The 25,880-nt window shown below is 45.6% G+C and overlaps 1 protein-coding gene and 1 pseudogene across 1 annotated transcript in view; both read right to left on the bottom strand.

The window, feature by feature from the left end:
- LOC124788450 (solute carrier family 22 member 7-like) overlaps positions 1–25,880 on the bottom strand; it is a 158,364-nt gene that overhangs the window by 44,904 nt on the left and 87,580 nt on the right. The window contains exon 6 of the mRNA XM_047255722.1: positions 13,282–13,503. Coding sequence (XP_047111678.1) covers positions 13,282–13,503 — 222 coding nt within the window. The remainder of the gene's footprint in view (positions 1–13,281; positions 13,504–25,880) is intronic.
- LOC124790465 lies at positions 7,850–7,966 on the bottom strand (annotated as a pseudogene).

Below are 25,880 nucleotides of genomic sequence, written 5' to 3'. Positions count from 1 at the left end.
CCGCAAAAAAGTCCTTTTCCATCACGGCAATGCACCAGCACACACCTCAGCAGTTGTGGTCGCAAAATTAATGGAAATAGGATTCCAGCTCGTTTCACATACACCCTATTCTCCATACTTGGTTCCCTCGGACTACTATTTGTTCCCAAATTTGAAGAAATGGCTGGTGAGACAAAGATTTTAATCAAACGGGGAGGTGATTACAGCAACTAATAGCTATTTTGTAGATTTGGACAGTTCCTATTATTCGGAAGGAATCAACAAATTATAACAGCGTTGGATGAAGTGTATAAGTCTAAAAGGAGACTATGCCGAAAAATAAAAAAGGTTTACGCCAAACACGTAAGTAGTTTTTATTGTTGCACGAACTTTTCAAACGCCCCTACTGGAGGCAGTGTTTTGTGATCATCGAAAAACAATGTTCTCAACCCCCCTCTTTCCATTACCAGTACTGACATAGGCGGTTTTCACTGGAAAATACGCCACCTACTTTCAGTCACTATTAGTTGATGTATTGTGATGTCCCATGATATCGATGTGTACTTAAAGGCATCATCATGTCTCCATGTAAAAAAGAAAAACTTACTTGTGCTGTACTGTGAAACCGGAAGTAACTCTTGTGTTTATTCAGTTGGATTTGACATTTTCGTTCTTCTGTTGTTTAAAAAATGCAAAATCTTACACAACTCGCTCTTATCTTTCCTGTTCGAGATTCCTGATGCTAATTTCGATACTGATTATTGTTATTATGATAACTAGTGAAATGATGAGTAAATATTCAAGTAAACATCATATTTCATTAAAAATAGTGTAATCATTACTACATTTCACTGAACCAGAAAGATTTTATAAATTTTGTAACCTCATAATTAGGTGGAAGTGACTGGTTTGGTGACACAAATATCGTGCACCATCGGTTTGCGATCGTTTATGAATTTTCATTTCTGCAAGTCGAGCCTGCAATCAAATGTCCCTTATGAAATCTGATTATCACCGTTATTATCATGCAAATCTTCCCAGTGCACTGAAACTAAACATTAATCTGTATCATCAACTTTGCCACGTTCCAGAAACAGTTTCTACGTGTGATGCTTCTGTTACAAAAAGATAGCAGTATCATAGTGAATTCCGTTTCAGACTAAACAGGAGAACTTTTCTTCCACACATTTATGGCAAAGGCTCTATTCCTTTCATGATTTTATTATATACTATATTCAATTTGTAATAAACCCAACATTACACAGTGACACAGTGACTAGAACAACATTTAATTATGTGTCATAAAAGTGATGAGCAGCAGAAGAACAAGCCATATATAAAAAGGAAATTAAAGTCAACGACAGTGATTTCAAAAAGCATTCACCAGCAAAGACCAATTTAAAAAATGATGCACAGCAATCTAATTTATAATACAATATGCGTAGAGTAGAGTAGTTAGACAATTGTTATCATTCAACGGTTAATTTTATTATATATTCAAATATTTTAGAATTTTCTTGGGAATTAGGTTCAGTATTAGTGTATTTAACTTGTGTAAGGGTGTAGATTGGCGCAGCTCTTATTTATTGCTATAACCAATTAATGTCATCTTTCTAGAATTTTCATGTTCAGCAAGATTGTTATTTGTGTGCTGGGATGAAATTGAAATACCTATTGAATTTTATCACTTTTTATCTCATGATAAAAACAGAGAAATCCATAAGAATGAAAATTGAAATATGAGACAAGATAGAATCAAATACTGCCGCTAGTGGATAACATTTGCTTGCAGTGAGTCGGATAGAAGGCGGAGTCTTCTGCGGCGTTCATGGCGCCATCCATTGGAAGATGACAAGCTCTGTGGAGAGTGAAGGTCACGGTGGCACACTGATGGGTAGTGTAAAAGACTCGTGTTTGGTGCGCGGTCCGTCATGTGAGACGTGGACATCATCAATACCACAAAAATCTCTCTGTGCAGCCAAGTGCTTTTGGGCCGGAAACGAAATGTAAACAGTGGAAAGGACCATGCGTCACTGCAAGTGATGTTAATAATACAAAGTGTAAAGACTTCTAAATAAATTGGTGCCTTAAGTACATTAGTACCTATGTTACAGCAAAGTTTTCAGTTGAAATTTGAGGGCTGATTTCTTTTTCTAGACGGGGAAACTATAAGAGAATAAAACTGTAGTAGAACTTAGAGCAGAAGACGGAGCCCACAATAGTAACCAAGCCACAGATACAGCCAGCCACCACTGTTCAATGAACCGTGTGATCAGTAGAAGCAATCATCTGTGTAATCAGACAGACGTCTGCGTGCCTACGTTTGGACCAGTCTCCCGGAAGTTCCTGCAGACCAACCCAACGCCGATTACAACGGCTGCCGGTCACCGCCTCGGTTTCAGATCGTTCGGCGTCACCCGCAAGCACAGCTGCTAATGCAAAGTCACCAAGCAGCAGCAGTAGCATTCTAACTCGACATAACCAGCTCGTCATCATCGAACAGCTGGGGCAGTTGCGTGATGGCCACTCTGTGAAGATAGCTACTATCTCGACAATGCAGTTGTGTTTACCACCAATGGGCTGCAAATCCCTGCCAATTCCCTGATCACGTGGATGCTCCCGTGACTCAACACTTTGCTGCTGTGAGGATTCAGCCATCACCATCAGTGAGGCGTCAACAGAGGACTTCTTCCCTCTGAACGCTGGATCGTGACACCACTAGAAGTACACATAGGTACCACTATCTGACCACCCAAGCTTCGGTTGGTGAATACGAGCAGTAATGTCAGTGGGGTGCATGGTCAGTAACCAGAGCCTGACTAAACAGGGTATGCCGCTTTGCCCATCATCAATCACGCACGACTGCAAACAAACAGCAATAAAACACGTATATTTGCAGACTGAAGTGAGGAATGAAAATCAGAACCAAGGCCCAGATTCGAACCCAGTTCTCTCGCTCACTAAGAATATGCGCTAACCGCTATGTCACCGTGGCACAATGGCTTTGCACAACTGCTCGTGCTACTCTAGTACGCCTCCCTCCTCAGTTCAAATTCCCACTCATACCACAGGCCACTTGGTATTCCTTCTACACTTAAACAGCATTACAGAGGCTCTGCAACTGTATTGAGGTAGTACCTCAACATTGGACTACCTTGCTGGCCAAGCTGTGTGGCAAGCACGGAAATGATCAGCAGAAATTTTCGCCGTGTAGAGGGGGCATTACCTTGCTACAATCTAAGACCAAATGGGATTGCTCTCAAGGGCTACAAAACAGGGAGTAGACTGTCCATTATAATTATTCGGGCTGTTATGCCGTGGTCAGTTGATGAATGTTGTCTCAATTCCCAAACGTTTCGACTGCGGGAGACATCTTCAAGGTGTTCCGTAGGTCGATGGAAGGTCCAACACACCCACTGGCTCGCTACTGATTGCCGCTAAATTCCGTGTCCGCGCGCTCCCGCGCCGCGGTGTGACGTCACGTGTTTTGAAAACGTCAGTGCAATTGGCCACTGTCCGTCGCCGTCGATCTCCGTTGCCATCACCCAGTAGTGGACGGGTGGTACACATCTTCTTTAACACCGGCATCCATATACCGTTTAATTTCACACCCTCCTCCTTTCGGTTGAAATTATTTGGGTGTTTAGCGATTTCGATTGCCTCCCTGTAGAGCCTTTCGTAGTATCCGCTTGTGGCCGCTAGTACTTGCGTCTCCTCGAAACGAATATTGTCGTTCCCTGGCTGGAACGCATGCTCCGCAACAGCTGATCGTTCCGTTTCCCCTCTTCTACAATTTCCCCTGTACTCTTCCAAACGTTTAGAAAGAGTTCTTTTAGCGGTACCCACATAAACATCACCACAGCTGCATGGGATCCTATACACTCCAACTTTTCCCAAAGGTTTGCGAGCGTCCTTGGCAGGCTTAAGGTATTCTTGTATCTTCCTGGTGGGCTTGTAGATTATGGTAATATTCCGCTTCGTCAAGATCCTCCCTATTCTTTCCGTTACATTTTTAACAAACGGCAGGAAAACCTTAGATTTTGCAGTAGCCTGTACGTCAGTATGATTTCTGCGTGGTTGCCTCAACGCACGTTTTATTTCGGCGGACGAATATCCGTTCTTCATTAGTGCATTGTGGAGATGTTCCATCTCAGCGTCGAGCAACTCAGGTTCACAAATATTTATAGCTCTGTCCGCTAACGTCTTTATAACACCCCGCTTCTGTTGTGGGTGGTGGTTCGAATCCCGGTGCAAATAACGGCCCGTGTGCGTGGGTTTGCGGTATACTGAGAGGCCCAAACTACCATTTTCGTTTCTAAAAACAAGCACATCGAGGAAATGTAATTTGCCGTCTACCTCCTCCTCCATTGTAAACTGAATTCTCCAGTTTATACTGTTCAGATGTTCGTGGAACCGGCTTAGTTCCTCCCTGCCATGTCTCCACAGCACAAACGTGTCATCCACGTATCGGAACCGTACATCTGGTTTTTTGCTGGCAGTACCTAAGGTCTGTTCTTCAAATTTCTCCATAAAGAAGTTTGCAATTACGGGACTTGGGGGGCTCCCCATAGCCACGCCACCCGTTTGCTCATAAAACTCTTCATTCCACTTAGAGTATGTGGTCGTCAAACAACACTTAAACAGTTCTGAAATATCGGCAGGAAAAATTCGATCCAGCTGTTCCAATACATCATTAAGTGGAACCAGGGTAAACAGCGATACCACATCGAAGCTGACCAATATGTCCTTCGGCTGGACCACTATGCCATTCAATCTGCTGATGAAATGTGTCGAATTCTTTATATAAGAGTCCGAACGGCCCACATGTGGTTTCAACAGCGTAGTTAAAAACTTGGCTAACGAGTAGGTGGGCGAACCAATGGCACTTAATATCGGTCTTACCGACACATTTTCTTTACGAATTTTGGGCAATCCATAAAGCCTCGGTGGTAGCCAACCGAATTGCAGAGACCTTTCTGTACACTTTCTTCAATGGAGGCCTTTTTTATTAACCGTGACACAGTTCTGAGAACGTTGTTAGTGGGGTCCTTATTCAGCTTCCTATATGCTTGCGGATCCAGTCGATCAGTAATTTTACTCTGATAGTCGGCCACATCCATAACCACCGTTGCGCTTCCTTTGTCAGCTGGGAGAACCAAAATACTATCGTCGTAGTTCAGGAGTTTTAAAGCTCTTCTCTCACCCACAGTTATATTACTTTTCGGCGGTTTTGCATTGGCTAATATTCTCACTGTTTCTATACGTCTTTCTTCAGCTGTTACAGAATCCACCCTGCGAATTCCTGCTTCTACACTGGCTATAATTTCTTCCCTGGGCACAAAACGCGGACTAACAGCAAAATTTCCTCCCTTGGAAGCACAGATGTCTCATCGTCAGATAACGAACGTTTGGACAAATTGATAACGGTCCGGGAAACGTCTAAATGCCGAACAGTCTGATTAGGTAGCAAATTATCAAACTTCTTCTTCTGTCTACTAGACGTTGTCAACTTACGCTTCCCCATGGTATCGTGCAGTAGTCTATCAATTTTATCCCAGTCACTTCTGCACAGTTTATTACTGATCGTAATACGGAGAGACAGTAACTTACAGTTTGTGCTTGCCAAGTCCCGTCGGGTCTGCTGAATGCGCTCTCGTTGTAAGGCCTCGTCAGTCCATTTGAAAATGCGTTGTGCCTTTCCCGAATAGAACAGTCGCTTTATCTTCAGAAACTGCGGTATAACGCCGACGGCTCTGCAACGAGACAGGAATGTGAGGGAACACAAAAGCTGCACTCTCTTCCTCTAGAGTCCTTCCAGGCGTCGCACTTCTCTTGACATCTCCTCCCCGTGGAGGCGTCTGATACTAAAATGTAGACTTTCACGGCCGGAAATATCATGTCCATTATAATTATCCGGGCTGTTATGCCGTGGTCGGTTGATGAATTTTGTCTCAATTCCCAACGTTTCGTCTTCGACTGCGGGAGACATCTTCAAGGGGGTCCGTAGGTCGATGGAAGGTCCAACACACCCACTGGTGTGGAGACGCAAGTACTAGCGGCCACAAGCGCATACTACGAAAGGCTCTACAGGGAGGCAATCGAAATCGCTAAACACCCAAATAATTTCAACCGAAAGGAGGAGGGTGTGAAATTAAACGGTATATGGATGCCGGTGTTAAAGAAGATGTGTACCACCCGTCCACTACTGGGTGATGGCAACGGCGATCGACGGCGACGGACAGCGGCCAATTGCACTGACGTTTTCAAAACACGTGACGTCACACCGCGGCGCGGGAGCGCGCGGACACGGAATTTAGCGGCAGTCAGCAGCAAGCCAGTGGGCGTGTTGGACCTTCCATCGACCTACGGCCCCCTTGAAGGTGTCTCCCGCAGTCGGAGACAAAACGTTGGGACTTGAAACAAAATTCATCAACTGACCACGGCATAACAGCCAGGATAATTATAATGGACATGATACTTCCGGCCGTGAAAGTCTCCATTTTAGGGAGTAGACTTCCGTCAAAGTTCCACTGTGCTGTAACGGTGCCGTGGTTGAAAGAAAAGGGGTCCTGTTACGAAATCAAATGGCACCCCAGACCATCACTCCTGGATGTCGGACTGTATGGGGTGACAATCAGGTTGGCATCCCAGCAGTGTCCAAGATGTCTTCAGTCACGGCTTCAGCCTAGAATCTCATTGACTGTACTAGAACTGTCTTCAGTGATCACCCTCACTTCGATCTGAGCCAGATGACCAGCGAAGATGAGTATGGAGGTACCCCAGAGAGCAGAGGGATACCACCAACCTGTTTGTCGCCTGTCATATGGCCCGAGAACAGGAGTGATGGTCTGGACTGCCATTTCTTTTCATAGGAGGAGCCCTTTGTTTGTCGTCCATGGCACCCTTATAGCACAGCGTTACGTCGACTCGACGATATTGTACCGCCCATTTTGTTGTCCTTCATGGCAAGCCATCCTGAGCTTCCACTTCAGCCAGACAATGCTCACCCACACAAGGCGAGAGTTTTTATTGCTTCTCTTCGTGTTTGACAAGTGCCAGCAAGGTCACCTGATCTCCCCCACAGTTGAGAACGTTTCGAGCATTTTGGGCATGGCCGTCTAACCAGTTCGGGATTTTGACAATCTAATGCACCAGCTGAACAGAATTTGGCACAGTAACCTCAGGAGACTACGGCCGCAGGTTCGAATCCTGCCTCGGGCATGGATGTGTGTGCTGTCCTTAGGTTAATTAGGTTTAAGTAGTTCTAAGTTCTAGGGGCCTGATGACCACAGATGTTAAGTCCCATAGTGCTCAGAGCCACCTCAGGAGGACATCCAGCTCTCTATCAATGCCAAACCAGTTCACGAAAGACTGCACAACAGGTCGAATCACCAGACTAACGTACAAAATCTTCAGTTTGGGTGTGTGGGGCAACCTCGGTACTGTTCCTGCAGTCATACGAAATCGCACCCAGGTCATATATTCAGGTGTAGGTCCAGTGTGTCTAGCACGCAGACAGGTTGGCTGCAGTTCCTGAACTGGCCTGCTTCTGACCAACACATGGCCATCACTGTTACCGAGGCAGAACCAGCTTTCATCAGAAAACATAACAGACCTTCACCCTGTCCCGCAAGGATCTCTCGCTTGATACCACTGTAGTAGCAAATAGCACTCCGTCTTCAGGCCACAAGTAGCCCATCGGGACCATCCGACCGCCGTGTCATACTTAGTTGAGGATGCGGATAGGAGGGGCATGTGGTGAGCACACCGCTCTCCCAGTCGTTATGATGCCTTTCTTTGATCGGAGCCGCTACTATTCGGTCGAGTAGCTCCTCAATTGGCATCACGAGGCTGAGTGCACCCCGAAAAACGGCAACAGCGCGTGGTGGCTGGATGGTCACCCATCCAAGTGCCGGCCACGCCCGACAGCGCTTAACTTCGGTGATCTCACGGGAACCGGTGTATCTACTGCGGCAAGGCCGTTGCCGAAGTAGCAAATGGCGGTGGTTTAGGGCCAGTGGAATGCACGGTACAGGGCATCTGGCACGGAACTGTCCTTGAAGTAACCGATTTGTAAGGTTCGTTGTGTCACTGTGGTGCCAACTACTGCTCATACTACTGCTGCAGATGCAGTACAATTCGCCAGCGCCATACGCTGAACGTGATGGTTTCTCTCTCGGTAGTGTTAAGTGGCCTTCCGGAAACAGATCATCGTGTGACCGTACAATCGCGTGATCACCACTGCCAGCAATAATGTACAGCGGCTGAATTCCTACCACGTTCCTCTGCAATACTGCAGAAGGAACATCCAGCTTCTCGTAGCCATATTACACGGCTTGCTTCAAATTCAGTGAGGTGCTGACAATGCGGTCGTTCTCGTCTTAAAGGCACTGTTGACTGACAACAACTCAATATGTCCAATCTCAAAGATAACTAGCGCTCACGACCGTTACATCGTGTAATTAAAATAAACCTGATTTGCATCCTCACAGTTGGCACTACTAGCGCCACTCTTAAGCTACTTGCGCGAAATTTGAACGACATCATCTTTCAGATGTATAAATACGCCTGCTGGCTTTCGTTTATGCCGCACAACTCTTTCTTGGTGTTGCGATACTTTTTTCCGTCAGAGTATATTTGACATTGCGTTAGATGTTTGTGTAGTGTTTATCACATTTCATTATGATTTGGTTTTCTCTTTACTTGCAACGAATGCGATGACGCAATCGATATATCGCACTCGACAAAGCCCAAGAATTATGTTCACTCGTTCACCTCTTTAGTGGAGCGGCCTTATCTGTACAGTCTAGTGCACACAGAATGACGTGTTGCATAGTCATACAGCTCGCTTTACTTCCGCCAAGCGGTAGGCCGAACGTTTATATGACTGTCACTTCCAGATTTTGCCTCTACGTTGGGTAAGGCAACTTGATCTCTTGAATCACGGTATGGACACAACTAGGTAACGATTCATTATGAGGCTGTTGGAAGTGTGAGCTGATTAACTTTTTCGTTAAGATCCTACAGCTTTTAGCCTAACTTATTGCCTAACTGCAGGCGACCTCATGATATTGTAACGCACGAAAGAGGTCGTGACAGAAGTAATGTGTTTCAGTACATTTGTGGAAGTTTTCATTAATCGTTAATATTACGATACGTTGCGGTATCAGAATGTATTGCATCTTTTATTCTAACATTGACAGCTCAAAGAAGTAATTCACATTTGTGGCAAAGAACACAGCTAATGTGGCTTTATGAAAGTAACGATAACATTACGAAGAACTATATGTTAAACACTCACGCTTCACATGATCTAAAGAAAAAGACTGGATGAGAGATACACGCGAACGACTCGTGGCAATGATGTTCAATCGCTGTCACATTCAGCACTGGGAAATAATACGGAGTGACCAGTAAAGCAATCGAACTGCGCAAGTACGCTTGTCGAGAGTTACAATTTTACCTCGGCAAGTGCTGCGGTCTTATGACTATAGCTGTGACTGACCTCGTATAGGGATTATGGATTTGTAAGTTAACTGCTGTAGAAGAGTTCACAATTTGGTACCGCTGTGTCGACCGGACAAGACACAGCCAGGGCAAAAGCACCACAGGCGCAAAGAGCGAGCAGGTGCCAGCGCCATAGAGATTCGCCACTTGCACAAATTCCACCAGCGCCACGGGCGGCGCTGAGGATGAAGACATCGACTTCGCCTCGGCCAATTGTCGGCCGAGTACAATCCGCCAATGACCAGACGACAACGGACAGAAGCCTACCCGGAAGACAGAGAGCAACTGTTGCCCACTTGGTTATAGATCATCGTCCAGTGCTGACTTAAGATACGTCGTTTAGTGAACTCTTCGACGTGAACAGGCAGTTGTAAAAACTGCTTTTACTATGTACTGTGGAAATGACCTACGATTATTTGCACTTAGCCATTGAGGGTCTTTTTTGTGTTATATTACAAGTGGTGTCCCAGACTTTTTATTCTATAAGACACAAATATAAGTAAACGTTTAACTCATTTGTGTGACTTTGTTACTAATTTGTTGGAGTGTTGTAGAACCTTCGTTTTCCTACCCTGTTACGTGATCCTGAGGCATAGCTGTATTACAGTGGCAGGGAGAAATTGTCTTAGCAGTGTACTGCGCCCCAAGCCGTTTCACGAACCCACAAACTCATCCTCCACAGCAGTAGCGACGAGGCTTTACAAAACTCGCGAGGAGGGTTTACAAAAGTACCTCCAATCGCACCCAACGGCTTATTTGCATCATGAGAAACGAAACAGTGTTGAAGAATCTCTGGCTTCAGCCACGTAAGTTAACTGTGTCTGAGTGGAGAACCAAAATGTCTAAACTGGTGTCCTACACTGACATACCAAACAACTGTGCCCAACAAAACAAGCGCTTAGAACACATCAGAATTCCTCTATTTTAATTAAACACCTGTCTAGAATAACTGATGACCGTCAAGGATAAGCCAGATATTAATGTTGTTGCTCTTGTGCTCGAACTTAATCAAGAAGACTTACTTACTTACATTAACTGAAATTCATAATCTTGTAGGTTTTAAATGTAAAATGTTTCTGTACGTCAGCCAGGGCTGTGCTGATACAAAATGGCGCACGATAGTTAGGGCAGACGTATGGGAAACAATCGGCAACTAAACTGAAAAGTTCATAAAAAGGTAAACTGTTTGGAAAACAGAAACTGAGCTTAAAAAAGTGGCCACTACCATGTATGTGACTGCTGAACTTTATTTTCTCGAGAGCACAGAGTCAATGAAAACAGTAGAAATAAATCAGCTAACATAAAACGTTCACGGTAGAGCTGGTAATCTTCGCCAAACTTCTAGCAATGCAATTAAGCCGAAAGACGGAATGTTAAACACGAATAATGTATAACTTTTACAAGAGCTTGCCGATGCGAATTCACGACTAAAATTGAGACAACACGCGTCAATGATACCTTCATCGTTGCTAGGTAACAAACATTACTCAGGCTTTTATACTCTGCCTGTTGGTTCTTTTTCTTCCAACCGCTCTAAACATAGAAAGTCATTCACTGGGTCAATGATTTTATTGCTGCTTTTACTGTTTTCTTCTTCGTATTTACTTCAGAATTATTTTAGTTTGATTATGGTTTCAAACCTACTTTCAAATTCAATTTCCTTCATTCTTTGTTACCCCTACAGATGCCCCCTTCAGATGTCGTTTCATACAACTCGAAGTTCTACATTTTCTTTCAGAAACCATGTGCTAGATTTTCCTGTTCTCTCGCTCGCTACGTGCAGCCTGTGAGGCCTACAGAAAGATTTGAACAAGTCCTATTTGTAGGAAATTTAATGTAGATATATTTTGTCCTAGGATACGTTTTCGTTAGAGGCTGTAGGTTTCGAGTTGTTCAAGAGAAACGTATGGAAGAGACCTTGAAATCCACCTCCATTCCCACATTCCGTCCCCACCGTTCAGGATTCCTTGTATGTTGTGCATGGCACTCCCTCTATCTACTGTACAAAAATATGCGACTGCACGAATTGTTTCCCAAATTTTACTTTCTTTGGTCTTCATTGATTCGCCTTATGAAGCCACTGTCTTAGTCGAGCACATTATAAAACTGGCGTTTGTGTAAATTTTACCTAACACTTTTGTGAATTTTTACTGCATAAATTAAGCAATTACATCGTTGTCAGGGTTAAGTTTACGTCTGCTCTCCCGCCCTCAAGGGTTTCATTCCCTATACAGGTCCTCTTGAAGCAATATTTCCACGTCTAATGCCACAATTTTACTTGTTGTGATAGATTCGCAGGTGGTGGTACTCTGCTTGGTTCCAACGTTGTTGGTAACTGTCTGGAAATGGTTCCAGTTATCTCCATCATAAGTGAATACCACGTGTCACAGGAAGATGTGATGTAGCTTCGGACTCTGGAGACGTAATCCACCACTGTGTGTAGGAGAGGAAGTTGCAATGAATTTGTTCATGAGACCCACAAAATATTAGATACAGGCTCCCAGGTAGACGCCATTTTCCTTGACTTTCGCAAGGCGTTCGATACAGTTCCGCGTTGTCGCCTGATAAACAACGTAAGAACCTACGGAATATCAGACCAGCTGCGTGGCTGGATTGAAGAGTTTTTAGCAAGCAGAACACAGCATGTTGTTCTCAATGGAGAGACGTCTACAGACGTTAAAGTAACCTCTGGTGTGCCACAGGGTAGTGTTATGGGACCATTGCTTTTCACAATATATATAAATGACCTAGTTGATAGTGTCGGAAGTTCCATGCGGCTTTTCGCGGATGATGTTGTAGTATACAGAGAAGATGCAGCATTAGAAATTTGCAGCGAAATGCAGGAAGATCTGCAGCGGATAGGCACTTGGTGCAGGGAGTGGCAACTGGCCCTTAACATAGACAAATGTATTGTATTGCGAATACATAGAAAGAAGGATCCTTTATTATATGATTATGTGATAGCGGAACAAACACTGGTAGTAGTTAATTCTGTAAAATTCCGGGAGTATGCGTACGGAACGATTTGAAGTGGAATGATCATATAAAATTAATTGTTGGTAAGGTGGGTGCCAGGTTGAGATTCATTGGGAGAGTCCTTAGAAAATGTAGTTCATCAAAAAAGGAGGTGGCTTACAAAACACTCGTTGAACCTATAATTGAGTATTGCTCATCGGTGTGGGATCTGTACCAGGTCGGGTTGACAGAGGAGATAGAGAAGATCCAAAGAAGAGCGGCGCGTTTCGTCACAGGGTTATTTGGTAACCGTGATCGCGTTACGGAGATGTTTAGCAAATTCAACTGGCCGACTCTGCAAGAGACGCGCTCTGCATCGCGGTGTAGCTTGCTGTCCAGGTTTAGAGAGGGTGCGTTTCTGGATGAGGTATCGAATATATTGCTTCCCCCTACTTATAACTCCCGAGGAGATCACGAATGTAAAATTAGAGAGATTCGAGCGCGCACAGAGGCTTTCCGGCAGTCGTTCTTCCCGCGAACCATACGCGGCTGGAACAGGAAAGGGAGGTAATGACAGTGGCACGTAAAGTGCCCTCCGTCACACACCGTTGGGTAGCTTGCGGAGTATAAATGTAAATGTAGATTTAGATGTAAAATGTGGCACCTCCAGATACTGTAGCCCATGATTGGTTGGATGGTTCTTATGATACTCGTCAGTTGAGGAAGAACCGCAGCTATGCGGTGTAACTTTGACAATGTGTACCAGTTGACATAAAAGCTGTTGATCTCATTTCCTTGTGTTTATGAAAACATGTTAGTTTTACAGTAACTCGTGCGCACTTGGCAATGACGAGCAGGAGGGTGTTCCTGAAGAGGTTCCAGCTGGAGAAGATGGCCAGGTAGCCGACGCGGTCCCGCTTGGCCTTGGCCACGCGGTGCAGCACCTGCAGGGTGAACGGCGGCAGGCTGGAGCCGTTGGTGGCCGCGATCCGCCGCAGCACGCTCAGCGCCTCCTCCTCGCGCCCCCTGCACGTCAGCCAGCGCGGCGACTCGGGGAACCACCTGCAGGAAACCACCTGTCTCGCAATATTTTACGTTATAAACAGAGCAGGAAGACTCGTAGGATTGAAGTTCGCATTTTGCCGGAATCTTTTTCATTCGAGAAGGAGTACTTGGTTAGTTGAAAAAGTTAGAGGTGGTGTAATCCTGAGACTTTTCTGCAGTGTACTGTGTTGTCCGATTCCGTACAAAGAAAGAATCTTTAAGTATGTATAATTATGTTCCAGTATAAAATCCTGTCCGGCGAGAGATGGGGGTTGCACCCCTCTACCATCCTCCACACCTACAAATCCTTAATCCGTTCCATCCTCTGTTATGCCAGATCTGCCTGGATATCCACCTCCCCCCCCCCCCCCCCAAATTCTATAAGTCCCTCCAGATCCTTGAGCGCCACACATTCCGCCTCACCTTCCGTATACGCCTCCCATCCCCCACACGGATGCTGGCCAGTGTGGCCGAGCGGTTCTAGGCGCTTCAGTCTGGAACCGCCTGACCGCTACGGTCGCAGGTTCGAGTCCCGCCTTGGGCATGGATGTGTATGCTGTCCTTAGGTTAGTTAGGTTTTAGTAGTTCTAAGTTGTAGGGGACTGATGACCTCAGATGTTAAGTCCCATAGTGCTCAGAGCCATTTGAATGCACACGGATCCTCTGCAACCTCATTCCTTTCCCCCATCTGCTCCTATTCCTCGAACATATCCGCATACTGTACACCTCCCGCCGCCTCGATCCCCCTCACCCCCTGGTTGCTCCTCTCCTCTCCAATCCCCGCCCTCTGCCACGTCTTTACTGTTGTGTCCCCACTACCCTCCATCTCTACACCATTCATCTCCTTTTCCAAGGTGGCTTCCGTCAAATCCCCCTCTCGGGTAATGCCCTCTGTCCCTCCATTTAACCCTCCTATCAACTCTGATCCCCACCCCCCTCCTTTCCTCTGTCCTTTCCCTGGGCTCCCTCTTCCACCCTTCCATCCTGTTTTCTCCCCACCTCCCCTCTTACCCCCCCCCCCCCCCCCGAGTCCTTTAGTATACTGCTCCTCTGTATTTCCCCACTCCCTGTTGCGTCTGCCCAGCACCTGCCCCCCTCTTATGGGTCCACGTCCTCCATCGGCTCCTTTCCCCTTGCCGGTCGAGGTGGCCGAGCGGTTCTAGGCGCTACAGTCTGGAACCGCGCGACCGCTACATCGCAGGTTCGAATCCTGCCTCGGGCATGGATGTGTGTGATGTCCTTAGGTTAGTTAGGTTTAAGTAGTTCTAAGTTCTAGGGGACTGATGACCTCAGAAGTTAAGTCCCATAGTGCTCAGAGTCATTTGAACCATTTGAACCTTCCTCCCCCCCCCCCGCTTCGTTTTCTCCTCTCCTTCCCCCTCTTTCCTTTCCTGTCATCTGTCCAGGTTCCCCCCATCTGCCCTCGGCTGTGGTATATCGTATTTGTGCCAATTTTTAGTGCAGTGTTCAAGTGAATGGTCAGTGTTGTTCGTCTTTCCGAAGTGTTGCAGACAGAAACTAATGCTGAAGCTGGGTGTGCATTTTATATCTCTTGCGAACAGAAACCAGACTGTTGCCGTGTTTTTTTAATTGTCTGTCTATTCTTTTACCTGTCTGCTTCGTATGTATTTTATTAGCATCATCAACCCTTTGTTTTATGTTTCAAGTTCCATGATTTTCCGCCATTTTACGATTTAAGTCACCGATGTTATCGCCTGCTTTTATTATTTATTATTTTCCTCTTTTTAAAACAAATTCTGTAGGCTGATGAGCGGCGTACTAAGCTGCTGCCTGCCCGCCCCCTTCCGGAGGAATCGAAACTCAATAAAGAAAACAAATAAAAAGTTCCAATATACTTAATTTCGATTACAATGTATGTAATCAAGAGCATGTTTCACAGTTAACTGATAAGATGATAAATTTAACTGGCAAATTTATACATTAATATCAGTTTTCCTCAGCCATCTGGACCCATCGATGTGTTGCCGGATAAGGGACCACCGGTTCGATGGGCGACTCACTTTCAATATCTGATAATCAGCTACATGACGGTGTAAATTAGTAAGGTCTGGAACCAATGGGTTCAAATTTCAGCTGCAAAAATCCCGTCGTGTGTGTGAAAGCTCTATTCTTGTGGTCGTAGTCCTGGTGCCATGACAGGCTGTAACTTCTGGAAATCTACCCACACAGTCGGCCAACTCTGCAGGAGCCGTAATCTTTCCCACCATCTGTAATGTTGGCTACAGGCACTACGTTCTCCCAGAGTACACACACAGTGCTGTGCTCTGTCCGTGTCCATAAAAACATGGAGAGACGCTCTCCAGCAGCCGCCCCCTTCCCATCCTGCTGCAGACATCTGAAGGTACTTCTTCCGTAACCATGGAATGTGTCTTACTTAAATTTAGATCAATAGCTGTTAGTCTGTATTGCGATATTCGGCTTCATTCCAGGAGTCTTGACTGCTTTTGCTGCGAGATGCCAGTGTCACGTATCCTCCACTACTGACATAAGAATTTTCACGCTCTCCCCGTTTACATCCATATCTGAAATTTCTCATGACCAAACAGGCTCTCTCTTTCACTGGACGACCTAAAAAAAAATTAAATAAATAAAAAAAACCATGGCTCTGAGCACTATGGGACTTAACATCTGAGGTCATCAGTCCCCTAGAACTTAGAACTATTTAACTACTTAACCCTAACTAACCTAAGGACACCACACACATCCATGCCCGACGCAGGATTCGAACCTGCGACCGTAGCAGCAGTGAGGTTCCAGACTGAAGTCCCTAGAACCGCTTGGCACCGGCCAGCGGACGATCTCATGATATTTGTTTTATAGTGTTTCTGTGTTATTACCTCAATGTCCAGAACATACTTTACCGCTGACAAGTCCATAATTCTGTGTTGGTATCGTTCCACAGTGTTCGCATTTAATCTGCTCTTTATTGATGAATATAAGTCAATACTTTTAACTGCTTGTCTGTTTCTTGTTGGTAGCTTCTTCTCTGTCTCATTTAATGTTATTTATACTGGCGACAGAAACACCTACAGTACAAAAAGGAGTCTTATTTTGTCTCGGTCTTACGAGTTGGCAAGGACAGCACATAATAAAAGTCACTACACAAGTTACAATGCAAGAACACTTTTCTGGTAAAACACAATGATGTGAGGTAGAAAAGTAAGTGCCACTTCTGGTACAATCATAGACTTCTCACTACAGTGATAAGCATCCCTGGTGTAAAGAAGCAACTGAAAGAGTCGAAAACAAATAAGTCGACAGGCACGGATGGAACCCTATTTCGCTTTTACAAAGAGTACTGCATGGCAATGGCCTCTTATTTAGCTTCCACTTACCGGATTTCTCTCACTCAGTGCAAACTCCCAAGTGACTGGAAACAAGCAGGTGAGTCCTGATATAAGGGTAAAAGAACGGACCCGCAAAATTACAGACCTATGTCTTTCACAACGATTTGCTGCAGAATTCTTGATCATACTCTCAGCTCGAATTTGGCAAATTTCCTTGAGGCCGATAAGTCTCTGTCCATGAGTCAGCACGGTTTTAGAAAGCATCGCTCGGGCAACACCCAGCTTGCACTATTCTCGTATGGCATTCTCGGAACTAAGTAGAGGCGCAAAAGACAGGTTCCATATATCTAGATTTTCGAAAAGCACTTGACACGGCACCTCACTGCGAACTTTTAACGAAGCTACGAGAGTATGGAATAGGTCCCCAGACAGGTACTGGCTCGAGGACTTCTTAGGTAGTAGGACACACTATGTTGTCTGTTCGCCAGAGACACGGATATCGTCAGGAATATCCCAGGGAACTGTGATAGGACCGCTTTTGTTCTCTATATACGTAAATGATTTAGTGCACAGGGTGGACAGCAAACTATGGTTGTGGTGATGCTGTGGTGTACAGGAAGGTGTCGAAGTTGCGTTACTGTAGGACAGAAGATGTCTTAGACAAGATTTGTAGTTGGTGTGACGGGCAAGATTTCTAGTTGGTGTGACGAGTGACACCTAGCTCTAAATGTAGATGTAGTTAATGAATATGAGTAGGAAAAACAATCTTGTAATGTTAGAATACAGCATTAGTAGCGTGGACCTTAACAAATCACTTAGTTTAAATACACGGGCATAACGTTGCAAAGAAGTGTGAAATGTAACGAGCATGAGAGAACTCTGCTAGGGAAGGCGAATGGTCAACTTCGGTTCACCGGGAGAGTTTTGGGAAAGTGTAGCTCATCGGTAAATTACATCGCATGTAGAAAGATAGTCAATCCCTTATTCGCTACTGCTCAGTGTTTGGATTCCGCACCAGGTCGGTTTAAAGCATGCCATTGAACCAATCCAAAGGCTTGTATGCTAGTTTTGTTATCGGTAGCTTCGAACACCACACAGGTATTCTTGAGATGCTGCAGGATAACAAATGGAAATCCCGGGAGGGAAGGCGACGACATTTTCGAGAAACACTAAGGAGAACATTTAGAGACCCAGAAACTGAAGCAGACTGCGGAACGATTGTACTTCACGTTAGGAGCACGGAGGTAAGATGGAGAAATCAGTGCTCATACAGAGGCGTAGAGTGAGGCATTTTTCCCTCGCTCTGTTAACCAATGGAACAGGGAAGTAAATGACTAACAGTGCAACGGGATACCACCTGCCACGCACCGTACGATGGCTCTCGGAGTCTGTACAGTATGAAGACGTAGCAGATGTAATCCAAATCTATGTCCTTCATTGGATTCTTCTCAGTATGCGGTTGATGTCTTAGGCAGTCATCTCCCTGGTGTCTGGGTGTGTGTCCGGATCGGTCAGATGCGGCAGACTGATGTGGTGGTCGGAGCCCTCGAACACGCTAGGTTAGGTCCAGCCAGAGATTGGGATGGAACTGATGGCTGCTGCAAAAGTTCGCTACCGATGGTCGAGCTACAAGAAGCAGACAGCATTGAGCCCATAGCGACAGCGAGTGGTGCTGGCTACTGGTCGTGCAGTATCTTGAGTAATCTAATGGAAGGGTTTCCATGTGGATCACGTGACATGTTGACGAAATTGAGTGTGGTCTTTGCAGTGCTATGGTCGATTGCGCACACTTTTGGCGGACGATGCTGGAGTCTCTCATGGAGCCTGCTGGAGTCTGGCACGTGCTCAGATAGATGATTATGTTGCTATTGTCCTACAAACAGTGTAACATGTTGCTAATGTCACACTGAGGTGCATGTGATTGTCTCGTGTGTCTGTCTTCAGTGGAGGACATCTGGGGTACAGTAATCTGCCAGCTAGGTGTGTGTTCTGAGGTTGTAGGGTACCATGCGAGTGGCCAGACGGCTTCCCCCCTCTACAGAGATGGTGAAGCCATAGGGGATAATCGTCCAGAGGGAAGAAGGAGACGAACAGGAGGCAGAGAAATGCCATAGGCACCGGGCGCGATATAGATTCCGAAAAGTGCAGCTGGGAGAGAGCACGCAAGGAGCCCAAGGGGTGGACAAGCGATACATTGTGGGGGGCGCCAGACAGAAGAAGAGAAAGTAACACTGCAACATTGAAGATGGACTGAAACTTGCAAAAAAGGGGGTTTGAAAGGCACAGTAGGAAAAACAAGCATCTGTGAAGGACGAATGGAGAATGGAAGACCCACCAGGGAAGGGTGGCGTCGGAGAGAGGAAAATGGAACCAATGCTGCAACATATGGCCGCCCATGACTAGTTACTGAAGCAGCCGTAGGTACAGGAAGCTGTAGGGCGCGTGTGCACGTGTGCAGTGATGCATGTGGGAGAGCAATGGAGTGCTCTGTTGCACATAGCACCGCGGCGTTGCTTGTAAGAGGGCGATGTTTTGGGTTGGAGCGTAGTGGTGAGCAGGGAAAGTGTGGCAGTGGGAAGAGTAGCAGGGTAGCGTGCAGTGGAGTGTGGTGGTGCATGGAGGAAGGGAAACTAAGTGGAGACCACAGAGCTGGTGGATATGGTGCCCCATATTTGTGGGTGACAGCTGCAGTCAAAAATGGTTCAAATGGCTCTGAGCACTATGGGACTTTACATCTTAGGTCATCAGTCCCCTAGAACTTAGAACTACATAAACCTAACTAACCTAAGGACATCACACACATCCATGCCCGAGGCAGGATTCGAACCTGCGACCGTAGCAGTCCCGCGGTTCCGGACTGCAGCGCCTAGAACCGCACGGCCACTGCGGCTGGCAGCTGCAGTCCTGTAGTGGACTGTTAGGAGGATGGAAGCACCAGCAGGCACACAGCCAGAGGCAGCACTGGGAGGATCATGGGTGAGGTCAGGCACACTGATGTGTGTCCAAGGAAGGTCAACAGAGGACACATCACCAGTGAATGTCTCAGATCTGGACGTGCAGTCACCTTCAAGAGCAGAGCTGATCAGGTCTCATCACACAAGTGAAGCATCATAGCAGGTTTGGGTGCTGTTCGCAGAAGGCAGTCATCAGGAAGAACTGCAGTGCAGAAAAGGGTAGAAGTGGACCTGAAAAGCAAGAAACAGGTAAAGTCGTCGACCAGATACCACAATACAGCTGCCAATGGCTGTAAGGTAAGGTGCAGTCAGGCCTTGCAGTGAAACTTCTAAGAATGGAGAGCAGAAGGTGCAGGGAAGTCTGCAAGGCCACAAAACACGACCGCAATGGGAGAATGGTGGGGGCGACGAATAGCTAGAGGCGACACCAGGCAGGGCAGCACAGTAGGCACAATGTGTGATGTGGAACCATCTGTTGGAGAATAAGGTGAATGCATGAGCTGGACATGACCCACACACAAGAAAGAAAGGGCCCAGGAGGGTATGAAGGAAATCGGGGATGGGAGAGGGGGTGGGGCAGGGGGAGGGGGGAAAGCGTCAGCAGCAGGCAGAAAGGAAGGCAGAGCGAAGAGTGATGTGACAGACAGGAGTTGACATGTCTTTGTCAGCACAGCTGGAAGGCTGGGAAACAACAGAGTGGTGTCATCATTAAATGGAGAAAGAGCAACAATGGAGTGGATGGACGCCAAGGACAAAAATGTGAAGGTCTGAAGAAGAGGGAGTATCGACCAGGCTGGCGTTACACAGCCTGATGGCGCACAGCATAATAGCCAGTGTATCATGTATACATTATACAAAACCTGTAAACTCGTTCATTTCGATAAAAGAAACGTTCACATGATCAGTAGAACATGTAATTAACTAACTAAATAACAAACTAACTGCACATCATGTTAATCTTTTCAGTAGTATAGCTAAAAGAGAACTAGAGCAGTCTGCATTGTTGCCAGATTTTCTCCTCCTCCTACCTCCTACCCCCTCTCTATCCACATCTGCCTTGTCATACACTCACTGCCCCTGCCCATTCTCCTCCCTCACCACATCCCCATTCCCTCCATCTCATCCTTCCCCCACTGCTCCATTCCCCTTCTCTTGTCCACCCACCGACCATGCCCCCTCCCCACCTCTTCTCTTCCCCCACCCATATGACATGATTTATGATGTCATGCATTGTTACCAGATTGCAGGCACACCTCTGACATTGATTAATTGCTCTATGTAAAAAATTATGGTAAACTGGAAAATGGTAGGAAATTCAAGTAGTACAAGTGTCTCCAGACATATGACATCACTGTAGAACTTAGGGTATTGCCTTAAGTATAAATTGGCATGAAATTTTTGAAAAGTGAGATGGGGCATTGGTCTGTTAGTGTGAAATTCAATGGCAGTCTGTAGGACATCAGAACACAACGTACAGGTGTACCTGTGCATACAATGACACTCTCAGGGATGCTACAATCGAAGGTGGTGAGCAGGGGACACCAGGACGTTCACTATGACATCATAATCCAACAAGGAAATCCAAGATGGCGAACAGGGGATCTGAGGACAAATCCAAGATGGTTTGTCTAGGGAAAGGAAGACAGCCTGTGTGGTTGGAAGATCAGTTGCTCCAAGTTTAAAATGGCGCAGAGATTCATAAAATCATCGGTTTTCCCCATTCTCTAGAATTCACTTGCGCTATGATTAAACAATTCTACCAACCCCCTCCCTTCCCAAGGTCGCAGTGGCGATAACTGACACTCTAAGTTTGAAACCCAAGTGCTGACCTGTTCTATCTTTAAAACTGAATAGCCCATATTTGGTTGTCAAACACTTGTCACTATCATATGTAGTGATACAGTTGTTCATTTACACCTTTATTATTGAAAGATATAACACAAAATGGAGAGTTCCTTTCACAGAAATTTCACCACCAGGGCACGAGCGGCGTAAAGCCAAATGCTGTTAGTGCCATTCCAAGCTGGGTAGAGCTGCGCTACCCTGTCTCCACACTTTGAGTTTCCAGTGAATCCAACATAGGCACATGTCGTCGTGCCACCAGCATTGTCTAGTGCACCTGATACAAGGAGCAGATACGAAGTCAGCACGCTAAATTCATTTCAGACACAGAGTTACCACTGTCACCAACGTCTGCACTACTCAACCCTTGGTACAGTGCAGCTATCAAAGTGGTGGTGTTCTTAGTAACTTTGCAGCTGATGCCTAAACCTACAGATGACAGACACTCAGATAGGTAACAAACATGGCGTATCGATAGAGTATCAACAAAAACACCGATTTAGTTCGTGCTGTGTACTATCGTCCAGTAGAAGATGTGTAAACGGTAATTAAAAGTAACACCAGAAATCCGGAGTATAGGCAAACCGTATCTGTGAGATCATAATGTGAAGATCTCTGGTTGCCGGCATGGTAGCTCAGCGTGTTCGGTCAGAAGGTTAGCTGCCCTCTGTAATAAAATAAAAATTAATGAATAGATAGATCAACGATGAACTTGAGCAGGTGTCATGGGACGTCCGCCCAGACGAGATACAGCGACCAATAACGAACAAAACGTCATCAAAAAAGAAGCAGATGAGCCGGTAGAGCGTCAGATCGTTGTACTAAAGGTCACGAGTTCGAAACCCTCTGATGGCGAATTTTTTTTTTTTAAAAGACTACGCATGAAATTGTAGTATGCGGGAACATTTTTCTGCCTTGTGAAAGGACGTTTCATAGTTTGTAGTTGTGGTGTCACCGCCAGACACCACACTTGCTAGGTGGTAGCCTTTAAATCGGCCGCGGTCCGTTAGTATACGTCGGACCCGCGTGTCGCCACTGTCAGTGATTGCAGACCGAGCGCCACCACACGGCAGGTCTAGAGAGACGTACTAGCTCTCGCCCCAGTTGTACATCCGACTTAGCCAGAGATGGATCACTGACAAATACGCTTTCATTTGCCGAGACGATAGTTAGCATAGCATTTGATATTATTTTATATTGTGGTTGTAACTTGTACCGTCAAAAGAGATGTTCTACAATTGCGGATTAAAGTTAAGTATTATATCAACTACGTACTTTATTTGCTACTATTAATTCCTTTAACTGTTCCAGACCTCACGCCAATCTGTGTGAGCTTAACGCGTGCCTTTCGGCATCCTCTCATTGTGACTTGGCTGTTTTGCCAAGTCACAACAGTAGTAATGTTGTTTTGGCAGTCTGCTTCGCTAGATTAGTTGAAAGGAGCAGTCCTATAGAGTACATTGTATAGATAGGTGTGATGTTATCTGTTCAAATGTACGCTACAGGTTTGATACTTTCAATTAATGAAGCGAAGGCAGACTGCTTTAACAAGATTACTACATACTATGAAACGCCCTTTCACAAGGCAGAAAAATGTTCTCCCATATAACAATTTCACACGTAATCTGTTAAATAAAATTACGACCAATTCGTTTGGAACTCGCGATCTTTAGCACAACAGTCCGACGCGCTACCAAGTCACCTACCAGAGAATACGTCACGTTTAGAACTCACAGATATGGTTTGCCTATACTCTGTAGTAGTGGCGTTACTTTTAATAACTGTTTCTTCTACTGGACGACAGCACACACCACATACTAAATCGGTGTTTTGGAGATTTGGGCGTGAGTGCAATTGACAGTAAACACATGGTTGAAGGCATGTCCTCAGATCATTAGTTCAATGTTTTGGTAAATTTTGAAAACACACGATTTAATGATATGAAGGTAGTGCTTTCAGACCGTGAATGGTACCAATCATGTCAGAATTCAGCACAAATAACTGCAATGCTCAATGATGAATGTTCGACGTTACTAGATTGCCTGGATTGTGGCGTGCACATGGGTTTTTTTTTTTTAGGCTAGGCAGTAGTGCGAGGTGTCCTGATGAACACTCACCAGTCGACGTGCAGGCAGGAAAATCAGGACGCGCTCAGTGTAAAGACACTTCAGCTATCAAGATATTAGCAGTAAATTTTCAAAGTGTTCGGAATAAAGTTCCTGAATTTACTGCCCTCCAGGAAGCGTGTGGCGCGCAAATTATTCTCGGAACTGAGACATGGCTGAACCCTGAGATAGGAAGTTCTGAAATATTTAGTGAGGGTTTGAACGTCTATCGGAAAGACAGATTAGACACCGTAGGAGGTGGTGTCTTCTTTGCAGTTGACAAAAATATTGTGCCTACTGAGTTCGAAGTAGAGTGTGATTGTGAAGTTATCTGGACACGTTTAACAGGGCTAGGGGAAATAAAGTTAATTGTGGGGTGTTATTACCGGTCACCAGACTCCATCGTGACAGTTCTAGAATCATTCGAAGGGAGTCTACATTCTGTATCGCAGAAGTACTCTGATCATGCTATATTAGTCGGAGGCGGCTTCAACCTACCTAGTGTAGACTGGGATGTCTATGGATTCATTACAGGTGGTCCAGACAAGCCGTCGGGTGATGTACCTTTGAATACATTATCCGAAAACTGTCTTGAGCAGCTAAATCGACAGCCAACGCGTAATGGAAATATTTTAGATCTGGTAGCCACGAACAGACCAGACCTCATCGACGGTGTCAGTGTTGAGACAGGGATTAGTGATCATGATGTAGTCATTACGACTATGGTTACGAAAGTTAAAAAGTCAGTCAAGAAGGCTAGGAGAGTATTCTTACTAGAAAGAGCAGATAAGCAGTTGTTAGCATTCCACTTAGTAAATGAATCGACTTCATTTACTTCCGGTACGATGGACGTGGAGGAATTATGGGCAGATTTTAGACACATTGTAAATGGACAACTATGTGCCGAAAAAGTGGGTTACGGACGGAAAAGACCCAACGCGGTTTAACAGTGCAATTCGGAGAATGCTCAGGAAGCAAAGGCAGTTGCACTCGCAGTACAAGAAAGATCGGGAGAATGAGGACGGGCAAAAGTTAGTAGAGATTCGTGCTGCTGTAAAAAGAGCGATGAGGGAAGCATTCAACCACTACCACCGTCATACCTTAGCAAAAGATGTTGCTGAAAACCCAAGGAAATTCTGGTCTTACGTAAAATCGGTAAGCGGGTGGAAGGCTTCCATCCAGTCGCTCACTGATCAGTCTGGGCTGGCAACGGAAGACAGCAAAACGAAAGCTTAAATTTTAAATTTAGCATTTGAGAAATCTTTCACGCAGAAGGATCGTACAAACATACCGCCGTTTGTCTCGTACAGATTCCCGTATGGAGGACATAGTGATAGGCATCCCTGGGGTTGTGAAGCAGCTGAATGGGTTGAAAATAAATAAATCGACAGAGCCTGATGGGATTCCAATTCGGTTTTACAGAGAGTACTCTGCTGCATTGGCTCCTTACTCAGCTTGCATTTATCGCGAACCTCTTGCCCAACGTAAAGCTCCGAGCGACTGAAAAAAAGCGCAGGTGACGCCTGTATATAAGAAGAGTAGATGGACGGATCCTCAAAATTACAAACCAATATCCTTAACATCGGTTTGTTGCAGGATTCTCGAACATATTCTCAGTTCGAATATAATGAATTTCCTTGGGACAGAGAAGTTGCTGTCCATGCATCAGCACGGCTTTAGAAAGCATCGCTCCTGCGAAACGCAACTCGCCCTTTTTTCACATGATGTCCTGCGAACCATGGATGAAGGGTATCAGTTGGATGCCATATTCCTTGACTTCCGGAAAGCGTTTGACTCGGTGCCCCACTGCAGACTTCTAACAGGTACGAGCATGTGGGATTGGTTCCCAAATATGTGGCTCGAAGACTTCTTAAGTAATAGAACACCGTACTTTGTCCTCGATGGTGAGTGTTCATCGGAGGTGAGGGTATCATCCGGAGTGCCCCAGGGAAGTGTGGAAGGTCCGCTGTTGTTTTCTATGTACATAAATGATCCTTTGGATAGGGTGGATAGCAATGTGCGGCTGTTTGCTGACGATGCTGTGGTGTACGGGAAGGCGTCGTCATTGAGTGAATGTAGGAGGATACTAGATGAATTGGGCAGGATTTTTGATTGGTGTAAAGAACGGCAGCTAACTCTAAATATATATAAATGTAAATTAATGCAGATGAATAGGAAAAAGAATC

Source organism: Schistocerca piceifrons, chromosome 3, assembly GCF_021461385.2.
Source record: "Schistocerca piceifrons isolate TAMUIC-IGC-003096 chromosome 3, iqSchPice1.1, whole genome shotgun sequence".
NCBI classification, from domain to species: domain Eukaryota; kingdom Metazoa; phylum Arthropoda; class Insecta; order Orthoptera; family Acrididae; genus Schistocerca; species Schistocerca piceifrons.
This window is presented reverse-complemented; position numbering and strand designations above follow the sequence as displayed.